This window comes from Myotis myotis, unplaced genomic scaffold (assembly GCF_014108235.1).
Source record: "Myotis myotis isolate mMyoMyo1 unplaced genomic scaffold, mMyoMyo1.p scaffold_m19_p_15, whole genome shotgun sequence".
Classification (NCBI taxonomy): domain Eukaryota; kingdom Metazoa; phylum Chordata; class Mammalia; order Chiroptera; family Vespertilionidae; genus Myotis; species Myotis myotis.
In genome coordinates, this window is record NW_023416319.1 from 20,669,730 (window position 1) to 20,687,249 (window position 17,520).

Here is a 17,520-nt window from a genome sequence, read left to right on the forward strand (position 1 = left end):
AAGAGAGAAACAGACAGAGAGAGAAACTACCAATAACAGAAATAAAAGAGGGGCTATCATTACAGATCCTACACATTACAAGTATAATAAGAAATAGTATGAATGACTTCATATTAATAGAATTTTAAAAGAGATGAAATGGACGAATTCTGCAAAGAATACAATTTACCAATACTGGCACAAGAGGAAATGCAAAATCTGAATAGCCTGAATATTGAGAAAAAATTGTTTAATTTTAATAGCAAAACTTTTATGCAAAGAAAAGTTTAGGTCTAAATCAGTTTCATGGTTAATTCAATCAAACTTTTATGACAGGAATGACACCAGTGAATCATGATTTCTAGTACATGGTTCTGGAATAGAAAATGGAGAAGGAAATGCTTTCAACCTTTTTTAAGGCCAGATTAAACCTCATACCAAAAAGTGATAAAAAACTTTTTTTTTGAATTTTCATAAGATTTTATTCGAACCAAACTGAACTCATAAAAGACATTTTTTAAAAAGAAAATTACAAACCAATATTCCCCATGAACACAGATGAAAAAATTCTTAACAAACTATTAGTAATTGACAATACATAAAAGAATGAAAAATCATGCAAAATTGGGCTTATCCTACACATTTTTAAAGTTTGGTTTAACCTTCTGGGAGGGTTAAGTCGGTCTGTAATCTTTTTTGTAATGTGGTAGATTTATGGGAAAGAATTACAAAGTAAAGCATCAGATCAAGAAAAGAATTTTCTACATTTGCTGTTTTTTTACTGGTAGGGAAAACAATAGGTGGCCAAATATAGATAAAAAACACCAGAGTACATGAGCACCTGTGAGAAGTCACGTGAGGAGGGAGGAGGGGCCAAGTGGAGATTGAATGGATGCGGCCAGGAGCCCCCAGAAGCTGAAGAGGCAGGAAGGACCCTGCCCTGGAGCCCACCGAGGGAGCACAGCCCCAGACGCCCTGATTTCAGATTCTCGCCCCAGAATGGGGAGAGCGCATGTTCCTGTTGGTTTAGGCCAGTCTGTAGTCATCCAGCAGTAGCCCCAGGAAATAGGCCCCTCCTTTTGGGGCTTTGACCGGGTTCTGGGAGCAGCTGAGCCCTGTGCCCCGACAGGGGAGACCCCCCACCCCCGCCCCCTAGACCTCTCACTGCAGGGCTCCCAGGGAGACCCATCCTGTGTCTGAGCCTCGCCCTGTCTCCTGCCCCCGGGGGCTCTTCCGCAGTGACAGTGCGGTGGGCACACCAGGGGGGCTGCTTGGTGGGAAGCACAGCCACATGGCTGGGGACTCCCCACCTCCTGGCCCAGGCCCCGCTGCAGGATGAGGCAGGGCTCTCCCCAGCCCCGCCCTCACCTCCCTCCCGGGCCTCCCCCCTAAGGCAGGGTTCTCAACCTGTGGGTTGCGAACAATGAAAATACATCCTGCATCTCAGATATTTACATTACGATTCATATCAGTAGCAAAATTACAGTTATGAAGTAGCAACGAAAATAATTTTATGGTTGGGGGTCACCACAGCATGAGGAACTGTATTAAAGGGTCGGGCATTAGGAAGGTTGAGAACCAGGGCCTAAGGAGTCCTGGCTGGGCCTGGGCTTCCTGGAGCACCTGGGTTGACAGGAGCCCACAACTGGGCTGCCGTGCCCATATTCTAGATGCCAACACTGAGGCTCAGAGAGGGGGAGCAGCGGTCCCTACCCCCAGCCCACCTCCCCCTCATCTCAGCCCAGCTGACAGGTGGCTTCCCCAGCTGCCTCCCGGTTGCCAGTGTCAGAGGAGGAGGTGGAGGGGCAGATTTCTGAGAAGCAAGCCTCAAACACACACCAGCTGGCCCCTCCTTCCTCACTCCCACGCTCCAATGTCAAAGCAGCCATTTGTGCAGCTGGGCCGGGAGCAAAGGAGGTCAAGAAGGCAGAGGGTCCAGAGAGTGGGTTCTGGGACCCCAACCTCACCCAGCAGATTTCCTGGGCCTGGGCTCCATCGCCCTCCCACAGTTCCCAGACCAGGCGGGCTCTTTGCTGCCTCCCTGCCTTCGCGCATGCAGTTCCCTCCATCTGGAATGCCCTTCCTCAGCCTTCAGGTCCCAGCCGGCTTTACTCCACTGGAGAACCTTCCCTGAGTCCCTTGGGGGCTCCCCCTGCATCCTGCACCCACCGCGCTCACAGCCGTTTTCTGGATGATGCTCTCACGGGGGTGAGGTCTTGGGGATGCTAGCTCTGCCTTTGTAGCCCAGCGCCTGGCACAGACAGGTGCTCAGTAGAGCCGGAAGGAAGGGAAGGAGAAAGGGAGGGAGGGAAGGAAGCAAAGAAACACCTCTCGTGGGATTGGAGAGGATCTGGACCATGAGTGAGCACCTGGCACAGGCCCGGGCACGGAGCAAAGCCCACTCCCTTCCTGCCGCCTCTGCTTGAGCCTGGGCTCCAGCACCTTCTGCTCATCCCGTTCGGAGCTGTCTCAGGGGTGCTCTCTGTACCCACAGGCCTGTGTCTGTTCCCCATTTGGATGCAAGGTAATCACACCAGGATGAAGACTTGCACTTGGCTTCATAAGGAGCTAGCGTTTTGGGGAGAAAGGCCTCCTTTCTTGGAAATCCAGGACTGTGCCAACTTGCCAGGGCCTGAGGGCTGGCCTTGAGCAGGGGTTTTCAAAAGGTTTCCACACTGAATATTTTTTACAAACAAAGCCTTACCTGAGGCCATTATATAAAACAGGTGGAAACTAAGCTGCTTGAGGCTAAGTGGTGCCTGTTGAAGGCGCCTGGGAGTGGGGACCAGAATCCCCTTTCCCCTGTAGCTCTAGGTCAGTGGTGGCGAACCTTTTGAGCTCGGCATGTCAGCATTTTGAAAAACCCTAACTTAACTCTGGTGCTGTGTCACATATAGAATTTTTTTTTGATATTTGCAACCATAGTAAAACACTTATATTTTTGGTATTTATTTTGTATATTTAAATGCCATTTAACAAAGAAAAATCCACCAAAAAAATGAGTTCGCGTGTCACCTCTGACACGCGTGTCATAGGTTTGCCATCACTGTTCTAGGTTCTGGGGAGATGGGCATTGGGGTTGAGGTTGGTCCTGGCGGTGGGATGGGGCAGCCAGGAGAGAGGGAGAGTCCTGGGGAGAGTCCAGTGGCTGATATTTACTAACTAGTACAGAAGGGTTTCAATATTTTCACAACTGCGTGTTCATGCCAGTGTGGCTGGGCCAACAGACTCATCTTTCAGAGCAAGAAGTCAGTCTATATAAATAAAATTGAAAATATGTCCTTGGAAAAAATCATGACTTCAACCTTTAATGTTCTCACAGTTTCTTCTTCTTTTCTTAATCTTGAAGGGATATTTTAGGGGAAGTATCTCTTGTCTAGAGGAAATATTTATTTGAATTCAGCAATTCTGTCAACTTCTCTTTTGTGAAATTCAAGTAAAATTAAATCTGAAATATGATTAAGGTTTTATAAAAGTATCTCTACCCCCCCCCCCCCCCAAAATACACAAAACAAAACATGAAAGTGGGAATTGGGACCAGGATTCTAATCCTGATTCTGCCCCCAACTCTTGCCCTGCAGGGAGGGCTTGCAATAGCGCTCTCTTGTGGACATTTTGAGAACAGCATCCTAGTAAGGGAGGAGTTGCAATAGTGCCCTCTTGTGCCAGCCAGGTGCAAGTGAGGTCTCGATAACCAGGCAAAAGGCTCTGGTCCCCAGGCATGAGAGATTATGCTATAACATTTGGAAGACACAAGAAACAGGTATTTCTTCCCCCTTCCTCACCCCTATGCTCCTTAGATGGCATGCGTTCATCTCTCTGGCCCTTCTTGTTTGCCAAGCCAACAAGACTGTTGGGCAGCAGCCAAGTCCAGGTTCTCCATATGCCTAGAACCCATCTGTGGGCCATGCGGTACTGAAGGGATTGCGTGCAGAGCCTGCCCCAAGAGCCAGTGCACAGGGGCATAGCAGGGCCCTCCAGGGGGCAGCCTCCCTCCCCTCCATGTTCTACAGGAGCCATCAAATGAAGATGCAAAAACAGACACCCTTGCCCCCACCCAACCCCAATTGCTCTACAAAGAAACCTGGTGGGATTGCCAATGTCAGGGATTAGTTATGCCATCTCCCCAAGGAAATGTTGGCCTCTGAGTCCCTTTCATGGCCAAATTGCAGAGGTCAATGCTGTGCAGCAGAGGGAGTGTGCAGAGTTTGAGCAGGTGATTAGCACTCAAGGCCTCATCCACAACCATCACACACCCTCTACCAGTTGTAATAAGTATTTGCCTACAACAAACAGGAGTATGCCTTTGTTTCAGAGATTCTCTTGGTTGGGAAGCAGAAAAGGGCCTTCACTCCCTAATATCTGGAGCTGAAAGGAGGACCATGCATTTGGATAGTGTGATCAGAGGGGATGACCTCAAATAGATGAATATTCCTTCAGGAGAAAAGACTCCGACAAGGAATAAAGACCAGCCAGGTCCACAGGCTTGAGAAGAGAGTGAGGGAGGGTGCAGGAGAGGGTAGAATCTAGAAGACCAGTGTTCAAACAAGGCTCTCCAAATAGGGGACTGTACAGGATAGAGCCCTATTATTTCTGAACTGGAATGACCTCTGTACACATGAGGAAACAGAGGGTCTTTGGAGTTTACAGCTTGCCCAACGTCCCAGAGTGGGCTTGGACAGAATTTAAGGACTGAGATAAGAATTTGGGACCCCTACCTTTCTGTTCAGATCTCTGATCCTGTCCCAGCTGCCTTCCTCATCAACTCCCTCTCTTCACCTTTCAGCAGTCCAGGTTCTGCTGCCCCAGGTTGTTCTCCCAGATGTTACTGGTGACCACAGCGGACCTGTTATTTTTATGTCAAATCTTATGCTTCCTGACCCCTCACAGTGATCAACCTTGCTTACAACCTTCTCCTCAAAACCCTCCTTCCTCGGCTTCCTGGTTTTTCTGACCTGCCTCTTATCCTACCTCTCTGGTTGCTCTGCAATCCTTTGCAAACTTTTCTTTCTGTGGCCCCTGAGCATGGCCCTTCCCCCTGGCTCTGCCCTTGAGGCCAGGTTCTTGCTCTCTAGTCCTTATCCCCCACTCACTCACGAAGTTTTAATTCCAAGGGTGACATCCCATCCAGGTTCTATGCCTCAGCGCTCTCTTCCACAATGATATAGCCCCCAGGATATCCCATGGGCACCTCGAACTCAACACTTCCAAAGTTTAGCTCACCATTTTCCTTACTCTAATAGCTTTTATTTTGACCTCTTAGATTCCCCACCTCTAAGACTAAGATTTCAAGATTTTTCAATGCCTGAAAAGTCCCTTCTATCCTTCTGCCTCAAATTTAAGGATTTCCTGTCATCTTCATTCAAATACTTTCTTAGCATATTCTCTGTGTCAGGTTTGGCTCCTAGTGCTGGAAGTGCCATAGTGAAAAAGGCAGGTTTGGATCCTGACTCTGATGGGCTTAAGGTTGAAAGGAGGAGACACAAATTTAAATAATTGCACAGAAATATCTATGTAATTTTTACTAAAGAACAGTACAGGTCTGTGACAGTGTGTGATTGTGTGTGTGTGTGTGTGTGTGTGTGTGTGTCTAACCTGGTCTAGAGGGCAGAGAAGTCCTGAACCTACGGAGCAGGTGTAAGGTATAGCAGGTAGCAAGCTCATCTCCTCTTTTGGAATTCCAGGCCTGTGGGAGGCAGAGTAATGCCCTCCCCCGCCCCAGAGATGCCTATAGCCTAGAACAGTGGTTCTCAACCTTCCTAGTGCTGCGACCCTTTAATACAGTTCCTCATGTTGTGGTGACCCCCAATTTCATTGTTACAAACTGAACATAATTAAAGCATAGTGATTAATCACCAAAACAATATGTAATTATATATGTGTTTTCCGATGGTCTTAGGCGACCCCTGTGAAAGGGTTGTTCGACCCCCAAAGGGGTTGCGAACCACAGGTTGAGAACTGCTGCCCTAGAACCTGTGAACATGTTACGTTACACAGAAAAAGAGAATTAAGGTTACAGATGGTCTTAAAGTTGCTGGTCAGCTGACCTTAGAATAGGGAGATTTTCCTGGACTCTCTGGGTAGGACCAATGTAATCCTTACAATCCTCAAAAGTGGCAGAGGGAGGCAGATGAGGGAGTCAGAGAGAAAGGGGATGTCTGGGAAGCAGGGTCAGAGAGGTGTTCTGTGGCCGGCTTTGAAGCGAAGGGGGCCATGAGCCAGTGTCTGTCATCTCTAGAAGCTGAAAAAGACCAGGAAGTGGATTCGCTTCTGGAGCCTCCAGCCAGGAACCCTACCTGCCCACCCTGGATTTTAGCCCAGGGCGGCTCTCCTGCCAGGAACCCTACCTGCCCACCCTTGATTTTAGCCCAGGGCGGCTCTCCTGCCAGGAACCCTACCTGCCCACCCTTGATTTTAGCCCAGGGCGGCTCTCCTGCCAGGAACCCTACCTGCCCACCCTTGATTTTAGCCCAGGGCGGCTCTCCTGCCAGGAACCCTACCTGCCCACCCTTGATTTTAGCCCAGGGCGGCTCTCCTGCCAGGAACCCTACCTGCCCACCCTTGATTTTAGCCCAGGGCGGCTCTCCTGCCAGGAACCCTACCTGCCCACTCTTGATTTTAGCCCAGGGCGGCTCACGTTGGGCTCCTGCAGTGCGGAACCGTGTGATAGTAAATGTCTGACCTTTAGGTCATTGGGTTTGTGGCCATTTTTCTCCGGCAGCAGTAGAAAACGAATGACCGGCCTCAACCTGGGCAACCCCATTCCTAAACCCGTTCCGTTTCGTTCTCCTCTGGACCCTGCATTGTTGGAGACCCAAGAGGACAGATCGGTGACAGGAGCCGGCACAGGGAGGACCAGGCCTTCAGCGAGAGCTCTGCCTCCGGGCTCAGGCCCTCAGGGAACTCTCTCCCCGGCGGCCTCTGAGCAGGATCCAGTTCGGGGCTCGTTTCTTCAGCTCTACCAGGAAGACAACGACGGGTGCTGCCTCACACGCATGGAAGACAAGCAGATAATTATCTCACCGTTCATCATATGACACGATGATTAATATTCATGTGCCGCCAGGAGGCCAGGTCCAGGGAGTTACCGAAAGGTCACTGGAGGGTAACCAAGGGCAACGCCAAGCACCCGGGCCAGGTGCCAGGGAAGGTGCCTCTTCCCCTTCCTGCCCCCTCCCCTTTCCTGCGGGGCAGCGGCTCCGGGACAAAGCCCCAGGGGATGGGGAGAGGTCTTGGCCAGCTGTGCCCATCACCCCCTCCTCCCCCCCCACCCCCACCCCGCTAGAGGTCACAGGGGTCCTGGGGGGGCTCCACCTTCTCCCTCCCCCTCCCCCCAGCACGCCCTCCCGCGCGGGCTGCCCTGCGTGGAGATGAGATCGGGCTGAAGTCAAGGGGAGTCGAGGGGAGTCAAGGGGAGGGGGCGCACGTGGTAGGAAGCCCCGGCCCCTGCCCCGCCCGAGTGCTGGGGGGAGCGGCGGCCGTGCGGGGAGCTGGCTGGCGGCCGGGACGGGGATTCTCACTTCCCCTCCGCAACGGCCGGCCGGGGTGCAGGTGCCGCTGAGCCCCGCAGGCGCCGGCGGGCGGGCCCTGTGGACACGCCCTCCCGGGGACGCTGCGCTGCCCGGAGGGAGGAAGCGCCAGAGCCGCGGCCGGTGCGAGCGCAGCCGGCGCCCCTCCGCTCCGGGCAGCGGCCCCCGCGCGCGGCGAGCCGGGCATGAGAGCGGCCCGGCGGCATGGCAGCCTCAGGTGCGTAGGCGGAGCCCCGCGCCGGGTCCCCTCTCCCTTCCGCGCTCTCTGCCCCCTGCCCCCCGGCTCCCCGCTCGGCGGGGCCTCCGGTGCAGACCCGTGTTCTTCTGTTCTTTCCCCGGGTCCCGGCCGCAAACCTCCCACCCGACTTTCCCCCGCTCCCCTTCCCAGCCTGTGGCGCGAGTCTTTGCAGCCCCTGCCGGGCCCTCCTCGGCCCCCAGCTTCTAAGTCTGCTTTTCGCCCTCGTCAGCAGCTCTCGGACCTTCTGAGGGTCGTTTCCCCTGTTCTTCCAACTCTGCGAACCCAGAGTCCGAGGTAAAGAAGGCAGAGCCGGCTGGTCGGCGCCGGCGAAACGCTTCTCGGGCCGATAGGGGGCGCCCGGGCCGTCCCAGGTTGGCCCTGGGGGGTCTCCGCGGCCCTGGGGCCACAGCCCGCTTCCTCTCCCCTCTAGGCTTTGTTTTTCCTCTGGAATTTCGGTGGGAACCTAGGAACACCAATTCCTTCAGCTTTACTTCTGTGTCCTTTGCAGAACTTTGGAGAATGGGGACCACTGGGTATCTATCCATCTAAAGGTGCCAGCAGGCTGATTAATCTCTGAGTTCCTCTTGGTTCCTGGGTGTGTACCCTTGGCAAGCCACTCACTCGCTGCAACTTAGGATGAACCGTATAATAACGATGAGAGTAGAGACAACGAATGAGCACTTACGACGCACGTTGAGGGATAATTTGCTTGCACCTAAATATGTTCTCAAATGGCGCCCAGGACACGCTGGTCTCTGCTCCCGCGTGCACAGGCTTGTGGAGAGAAGCAGAAACAAAGAATTCCTAGAGGAGAATATTACAGTTACCATGTTTGCAAGTGGGTTTACTCGTGCTTTCCTTGCTCATCTTATGACGTTTTAGTAGCGATAACCCGTGAAAAGAGGATGTAAAAGCCTCTTGAAAAACAAAACCTAGCTGGCCGGGGAAGGCACCGCTCTTGGAGGATGTGGGCAGAGGCTAGAGCCCCCGAGATCTAGCCTTCCGATGGCGCTTGGGAAGCAGGGGTCGGAAAGGCCGATGCTGACATTCTCTTAGCCTTGGCGACACAGGTTTCCTATGTAAGGGCCGGCGGTGGAGCGGTCGCTCACCGCCTCCTGCCTCCCTAGCGAGGCTCTGGAGGTCAAGAAGCTGTACTGTGAAGAGGGAACCCTTGCTAACAGCAGGTTCACCCGCGCACTCCATTGGAGAGCTGAAGCAGAATTATCTGGAGGGGATTCATTCACGCAGCACATACTGCATGCCCGCCTGCTGTTTCTAGGCACTGCTCTGGGTGTCAAGTGTACGTTCAGTAAACGAAACAGACGGAAGCGATGTCCCCATGCAGCTTATGGAGGGGTGGGGGAAGGCAGACAATACACTTAAGGAGGAAAAGACAGGATAGGAGAAGTGCATGGGAAAACAATCGAGGGGTAAAGGGGGCTGGGGTTATAATTTTAAACGAGGCAGCTAGGTTAGTCTTCGTAAACATTTGAGCAAAGACCTGAAGTGTGTGTGTGTGTGTGTGTGGGTAGGCATTGGGGGGAGGGTACTCCAGGTAGAAGAACAGTCAATGGGTGTATGTGGTGTATTGAAGGAGCAGTTTGCCAGAGCAGGTGGGTGATTGGGGAGAAGTAGGAGATGAGGTGAGTGAAGTGCCCATCTCCTTCTATGGCTGGGAACAGGCCCTGGGCTGTTAGGCCTGGGAAGCAAACGGGGCAGGGATGGGGGTTGGCGGAGGAGGCGGAGGAAGCCCTCCCTTAGAGTCCTGTGTGCATCACTCAAGTGAGTGTGGCTGAAGGGGCTAGACGGGGTGCTCCCATGCTGATAGGAACTCAAAGCCAGTGGCCAACCCTGAGGTTTATGGGCCCTGTAGTGGCTTCTGCAGACGCCTATGATGGTTGGAAGTGTCAGCATCCTCTGCGGCGAGGTGCTGCAAATAGGAGTTGGGTCTCTGGGGCCCTTGGGGCTCCCTGAGGTCTGGAGATACAGTGACCCATGGTGGCAGCTCACAGTGGTGAGAGCATCTCTTGCCAAGATGCTGTAGGCTCTGGAGTCATCCAGGTCACTCTTCCATGTTGTCTTCCTCTCCCCCTTCTCCTCTTCTTCCTCCACCTTCTCCTGCTCCTCCTTTTTCTCCCCCTCCTTTTCCTTCTCATTTTAAACTGCTTTATTGAGATATAATTCACATACAATACAATCCGCTCATTTAAACTGTACAATTCAGTGGTTTTTAGTATCTTCACACATATGCACAACCATCACCACCGTCAATTTCAGAACATTTTCATCACCTCAAAAAGAAACTTCTTCTGTTTCAGCTACCACCCCCTGCTTCCCTCCTTCTCCCCATTCCCAAATTCTACTCTCTGTCTCCATGGATTTCCCTACTCCGGACTTTCATATAAATGGGATCATGTAATATGGTGACTGGCTTCTTTCATGGAGCATAATAATTTCTAGGTTCATCCAGGTTTAACATGCATCAGCAGTACCTCATTCCTTTTCATGGCTGAATCATGTGGTTTCCTTAAATTTCCTTCTACTGACGGGTAATCATTAGTCTTTTGTTTTTGAAAGACATATTTGCGTGTTGAAATCAAGGAAAATCTTGGCTCCCTGTCCTTGGCATCTGATGGCACCTCTTGAATTTGCGCATGAGAGAGAGGAGAAGGAGGCCATACATAACTTTCCTTAGTGGCCGAGTGTGGTTGATGAAGACTAGAATTGTTTTCTCCATGCGTCATCTTCAGACCTTTGAAGAAAGCTCTCCTACCTCTTCCTGCTTATCTTATCTCCAGATCCTTCTACCATCCTTGTACTTATAGGAAAACAAGGCTTGAAGGAACCTTTAATTTTTCCATCTGATCCTTGAGGTCCCTCAGTACTCTTACCAAGTTTCTAAACTTGAAATCTTCAGAGTCTGAAAATTCTGAGCAACTTCCAGCTCTCTCCCTACGCCGGTGACCTTCCCTATGTCACATCCCTTTTCAGTGCAGATTCAAACATGGGGCTCCAGGACAGATGTATCATGTGCCAGTGCCACCCACAGATTAAAGAAAAGGTCTGGGCTGAGAAGCACTTCCTCTTTGTTCTCTCCTCAGGTGGATTCTGAATCTTTTAAAGGAACTGCTCAGCCACTGTGTTTCTTACCGCGACCCTCACTCCCTATTGCCACCAGCCAGCCCCCTGCTCTTCTGCTTTCCTTCCTCTCTCCTTCTAGAGCCAAACCTGTCCCTTAAGCTCTACAGAGACCTTTTCCAGTCTAGCAGTTATGACCACTTGTTGGTTCAAGTATTTCATTTCTTTTAATAACCAAAAAATGAGAGAATTGAGTTAGCATATTTGAAGAAGTGATTTCTGGTTAAAGGAAGGGAATTATTCTTGAAGAAAGGGGTGCCCCCTATAGGAGACAGAGTTGCTTACAAGGCATTTAGACCTTTGTCATTGCTTAGCATGTTGTGGAGGGACTTTAATTTTCACTTTGGACTTTTTGTTGTTGTTGTTTTTTTTTTTACAACTTCCCCAGCTTTCAATTTCAGCAGCAGAGCAAAATCCAGGATGGCGACAGATCCCTTTGTCCTCATTTACATTGAGGCAAAATTTGCTTAGATTTAGTATATTGGTCGGAAGTCACACTACAAGTTGGTGGTGACCAAATAAGTTGTGATATTAACTGGTCTGAGGAAGTGACCACTTCCTTCTCAAGAACTTTTGCTCAAGGGGGGGGGGGGGGATGGGGGAGAGGGAGGGGGTAAAATTTAACACCAGACCCCCTGGAATGAGACATTTTAAATATGTATATTTGTGTGAAGATACTAAAAGCCTTGTTTCATTAGAAGAGGCCAATCTCATAAGTGCTTTTTATTTCAACTGTATATTTAAATTTTTATTTTAGATGTTTAGATGTTTTAGATTTATAGAAAAACTGTGAAGATAGAGAGTTCCTGGATACTCCACACTCAGTTCCCGCTGTTACTAACATTTAAACTTTCCTTGACGACAAGAGATCTTTAATGAACCACAGGTTTTGTGATGTCTGTTAACAGAGAGGCAGGGAGTGGTGAGTACTTATTCCCTCTGTGGCCTAGAAGTCGTCAATCTTAAATCTGCTGTTTTGCTTTTGAGTCACTATGTCCTCATAAAAGTGACATAAGTGGCTCAGGGCCACGTGGTCAGGGCTCTGTAGTCACTGGTTTCCTGCTCATCAGCCAGTGCTCCAGGAGCCACACTGCCTTGTTTTTTTAAAAATTTGAGTAGAGAGAGAAATGTGGATTTGTTGTTCCGCTTATGCCTTCATTGGTTGCTTCTGGTATGTGCCCTGATGGAGGACTGAACCTTTAACCTCGACGTACTGGGATGATGCTCTAGGCCAGTGATGGCGAACCTTTTGAGCTCGGCGTGTCAGCATTTTGAAAAACCCTAACTTAACTCTGGTGCCGTGTCATATATAGAAATTTTTTGATATTTGTAACCATAGTAAAACAAAGACTTATATTTTTGATATTTATTTTATATATTTAAATGCCATTTAACAAAGAAAAATCAACCAAAAAAATGAGTCACGCGTGTCATAGGTTCGCCATCACTGCTCTAGGCCCACACTGTCTTCTTAAGGGAACTTCTTCTGCTCTAGCAAGTCTCTTCTTCACTCTTCTTCACTTCCTTGCCATCACTTGTCAACCCATTGAGGACAATGCCAACGGCTTCTTCATCACTAATGTACAGGACCACAGCCTTTCTGAGATCTCATTCTTAACCCATTTAGTCTTGGCTCTGTGACTAATTACTGAGTGTGAATTTAAGTAATTCCCTTCATCTTCACAGCTGAAGTGTTTGTTTATCTGTAAAACAGGCATTTGGGCCAAGTGATCCCCAAAAGACACTCTCCCCTGCACACACGCTATTTAAATCCTCACCCAAGGACAATTTTTTTTTTTTTTTTTTACTGATTTTAGAGTGGGGAAGGGAGAGAGAGAGAAAGAGAGAGAGGTGAGAGAAACATCAATTGGTTGCCTCTTATATGCGCCTCAACTGAGGACCAAGCCCACAACCTAGGTACGTGCCCTTTTGGTGCATGGGATGATGCTCCAACCAACTGAGCCACCCTGGCCAGGGCCCCCAAAGCCCTGCTTAACTCAATCGTGAATTGTACCAGCCATGGGGGGAAGAGTAGGCCAGCAGAAAGCAATAGCTAATGCAAGCATCTGGCGTGGCATTGCATGTTTGGGCAAAAGCAGAGCCTGGTACAGTTGTACCACCAGCTGGAAGCGGGGAAAGAAGTCAAACAGGCCTGCTGGAGGTGGACAGTGGAAGACCGTGGGTGCCCGGCTCTCCATCGGGATGGTATATCTTGCAGGTCATGGAAAGCGGGCGTGTTGACATAAGGGTCTTGTTCTTGCTCAGGGGTGTTCCGAAGGTGTGACATTCTCTTGGTGTACAGCCCGGACGCGGAGGAATGGTGCCAATACCTCCAGGACCTTTTCCTGTCCAGCCGGCAGGTCCGTGGCCAGAAGACGCTGACTTACCGGCTGGGCCCGGACACTTTCTTCTCAGCTGAGGACCTGACCTTCTTCCTCAGCACGCGCTGCATCGTGGTGCTGCTGTCCGCCGAGCTGGTGCAGCACTTCGGCCAGCCGACCCAGCTGCCGCTGCTGCAGAGAGCCTTCCACCCGCCGCAGCGCATGGTCCGGCTGCTCTGCGGGGTGCAGAACTGCAAGGAGTTCCTGGACTTCTTTCCAGAGTGGGCGCACTGGCAGGAGCTCACCTGTGACGACGAGCCCGAGACGTACGTGGCAGCTGTGAAGAAGGCCATTTCTGAAGGTAAGGGTCTCCTCTGAGGTACAGATGAGCGAGCCCTAGAAGAATGGCTAACCCTGCCCCGGCCGGGCGCTCAGTTGGTTGGGGTGCTGTCCAGCACACCAGGAAGCTTGCAGGTGCCGTTCCTGGTCGGGGTGTGTAGGAGACAGGGATTGATGTTTCTCCCTCACATCCGTGCTTCTCTCTTCCTCTGTCTCACACTCTCTCTTCCTCACTCTCCCTCTTCCTCTCTCCTTTCCTCTCTCTAAAATCAATAAAACATCCTTGGGTGAGGATTAAAAAAACAAAACAAACAGTAACCCAGGCCCTAGGCATTTCAGGTGAGACTCCGTCATGTCGACACTAGTCATTTATAGTACAAAACGCACCTGGACCTCACTATGCTAAGAGCCCCAGCTGTATTCATTGGTGTAGAGCAGCCTGCTCCTGGGATGGGATCATGATAGGATAGGTCTCTGGGACCGAAGGTGAGGAAGGTGAACCTTTCCCTTGGGTTCTGAGCTCAGACAAAAGCCTGTTGGAATTTCCTACACTTTGAGAGATGCAGGACACAGGTTCCAGCCCAGGAGAGGGCAGTGGGGGTGGGAGGATGAGACTTAGTTTGGTGGGAGTGTGAGGAACAAGACTGCCAACCTTCTGGCTTGCAAGCCATTTCCATTTTACCATCACTTGACTGTAAGATTTTTGTTGAAAAGGTATCACTTTTGGATAACATATTTATAGGGAAACAACCGTCCGTTTCCCGCCAGCCTAGCTTCTGTTTTTTGCCCTGTTTCTTCTTGTAAAGTGGGAAAATTCCGATCCTCTCTGCCAGGCCTAATGACTTGAGTGGCCCAGGAAGTATGACGTACACTCTGATGAACAGTAACGGAAGATATACTTTTGGATGAATACATGTCACAGGCTTTCTTCCTCTTTTTGTTTTCCATTCTTGCCTCACCGTGGGCTATGAGCAGGCTATGCGTTTTCTTCTGTTCTCTTAAGATCTTGTAAACCCGATGCCAGCAAAGAAGCCTGGAAAATTATGGAGTGATGTAACTATGTTCAGTTATCCCTGGTGGGACTTGGGCATTAATTTAATTCATCCTCCCCTATCTATCTCATTTAGTGAACCGAATTAAGAATTCACAAATTTTTATTGACCTTAAAAAGTTAAGGTCACTAGTCATTTATGTGACAAAATGAGCTGGGGTCCCACTCATTATCAATTAGAGCATGCAAAGATGGAGGGGGTGGCCTTTGGAGATGATGAAGCTCCCTGGCTGGCGTGGCTCAGTGGTTGAATGTCGACCTATGAACCAGGAGGTCATGGTTCGATTCTGGTCAGGGCACAGGCCCAGGTTGCAGGCTCGATTCCCATTGTGGGGCTTGCAGGAGGCAGTCAATCAATGATTCTCTCTCATCACTGATTTTTCTATCTCCCTCTCCCTTTACCTCCCTCTCTGAAATCAATAAAACTGTATTTAAATTAAGAAAAAGTTAATACTGTATAACTCCCTAGATGCTTTTATATCAGGAATAGTTTGCTTTAAATCAATAAGTACAAGCAGGTCATGGAACACAGTGGGACCCCAGCTCATTTTGTCACATAAATGACTAGTGTTAGCCTAAAGATCTCACCTGAGATGCTTGGGACCTAGATTAGCAATTTTTCCTGGGTTTGCTTATTTTTATTTCAGAAGGACACGATCACGATGGTAGAAAAAGCACACGATTCATACTTGCTTGGTCACACTTCATTGATTTGAGAGAGTTTTGATCTGCCTACATTTACAAAGAAGTGAGACACAACTGGTTATTTCTGTGGATTAGATTATGTCACTGCAATGGTTCATTATAATCTTGTGGGCTGGCCACTGGGACCCACCCACCAATCAATCAGAGCTCCCTGGATGAAATATCACTGTACTGGCACCTCATGCTCTATCCTCTAACTGATTTTTCTTTAAAACATTACAGTGGTGTTATTTTTAAAAATTGGTGGTAAAAAGGATTTTTAAAATATTGTTTGGATTGCTCACTTTGGCACTAAAATCTTGTTTGGATGTATTCAATGTTTAGATGCCTGGATAAATTGATTGCCTGTATTTTACTTTTTACTAGCAACTCTGGCTCAGTATGCTATGAGTGTTTAGTGTCAAGTGTTTCAGAAAGAATGAAGTGTTTCATAGTGGTGTTCCTGTTCTGAGAGCAAAGAAACTTTCATGAGAAAGTCGATTTTAATGAGAGAGTAAAATAAGCTGCTTAGTAGAAAATCTCTGCAGCTCAGAATCGGTGGATACAGAGGGACAAGTGGAATTCTAGGAAACAGAGGAGGAAGGAGCCACATGGCTTCAGTGTAACTTGTTGGTATTAGATTTGTGAATTTGGGGGTTTGAGGTGTGTAACAGGATGGCTTGGATTTGCTTTTGGGGTCTCCATAGCCATTGCCTTTGGTCAGCCCAGTTATGTGCAATAGCTCTGATTTTTATGCTAGACAAGTATTCTTTAAAAAAAAATTGTTTTTAAATTGATTTCAGAGAGGAAGGGAGAGAGAGATGGAAACATCAATGATGAGAGATGAACACTGGTTGGCTGCCTCCTGCAGGCCCTCCCACTGGGGATCGAGCCTGCAACCCGGGCATGTGCCCTGATCAGGAATAGAACTGTGACCTCTTGGTTCATAGGTCAATGCTCAACCACTGAGCCACACCTGGCCGGGCCAGACAAGCTTTCTTAACAAACTTAAGACTCTGAGCCTGGCAATGTAGCAAAAAGACCTTTGAACTGCGATAGAGGCACTCCATTGCCTGGCTCTGCTGCTAAGGAGATGGCTAATATTGGGCAAGTCACTCAGCTTCTTTGGGTTTCACTTTCCTTTTCTGTAGGAGGCGGAATTAGACTTGACCTACGACATTTTCCAGGGCTAATAGTCTACAACTCTCCTAGGCTAGGGAGTCTCAAACATTTTTGAAGCATCACCTTCTTGCCCTATTTCACACCTGCTTTGATTCCCAGGAAGCTTCAGGCTAAAAGAATGTTTAAGGATAGTATTATCCCCGACACTGGAAATCTGGCATAATTATGTCCTTGGTTACATTCTCTATAAATTGTGATAGTTTATTTTAATACTCTACTTGTACCTGTGAGGTTTTCCTAAGGTATCCCAAAATAAAAGCAAAAAATAAAAATTTCATATACCCCACTACTATAAGCTGCCCCAGGTCTATGAGAAATAAATACCTGAAACTTGTTTCTTTGACTTTGTGCATTAAAAAAAATCCAAGTGGGAAATGTAATGAAAATTTGATAAAGGGATAAACTACTGGTAGGGCCAATAATCATGGGGTTATGATTGTAGGGTTATTGAAAGCTACGGGGAGACAAATTTCAGGAAAGCTTAATATCAATTAGAGCATGCAAAGATGGAGGGGGTGGCCTTTGGAGATGATGAAGCTCCCAGAATATTTATATTTACATTGTTTCTTAACTTTGAGATGTTTTGTGAAAAAAACATGACTACTTAATAAGATATTCAATGAGACCATTTAAAATGTAGGCTAATTTTTAGACCATTTAAAATTTAAAATAAGGCCTAAAGATCAATAGTGCCCAACTGGCATGGCTCAGTGGTTGAGCATCATCAACCTACGAACTATGAGATCATGGTTTGATCCCCAGTGTGGGCATGCAGGAGGCAGACAATCAATAATTCTCTGCTCATTGGTGTTTCTATCTCTCTCTCCCTCTCCCTTCCTCTCTGAAATCAATAAAAATATTTTTTTTTAAAAAAAAGCTTTAGAGAGTAGAACTGGTAAAGGAGGTAATTATTCCAGAAACTTAGGTTAAATGCAGTTACCAGTCATCAATTATACTTTTTCTTACTGCTGCGTTATGTAAATAAGTGTTTCTCAGGAGACCCTGGGGATCTTGAACTACACATATTCTCACTCTGTAGGTTTGGGTGGGGCCCAAGAT

General features: G+C 48.7%; 1 protein-coding gene across 2 annotated transcripts in view; it reads left to right on the forward strand.

Annotated features, from left to right (window-relative positions):
• The first annotated feature begins 7,501 nt into the window (after positions 1 to 7,501).
• The window catches only part of PIK3AP1 (phosphoinositide-3-kinase adaptor protein 1), a 98,394-nt gene continuing 88,375 nt past the window's right edge, over positions 7,502 to 17,520 (forward strand). The window contains exons 1-2 of one of the 2 annotated variants that reach the window (XM_036336470.1): positions 7,502 to 7,725; positions 13,150 to 13,566. In XM_036336470.1, coding sequence (XP_036192363.1) covers positions 7,713 to 7,725; positions 13,150 to 13,566 — 430 coding nt within the window. In that variant the 5' untranslated portion in view covers positions 7,502 to 7,712. The remainder of the gene's footprint in view (positions 7,726 to 13,149; positions 13,567 to 17,520) is intronic. The other variant, XM_036336469.1, reaches the window with a different exon arrangement.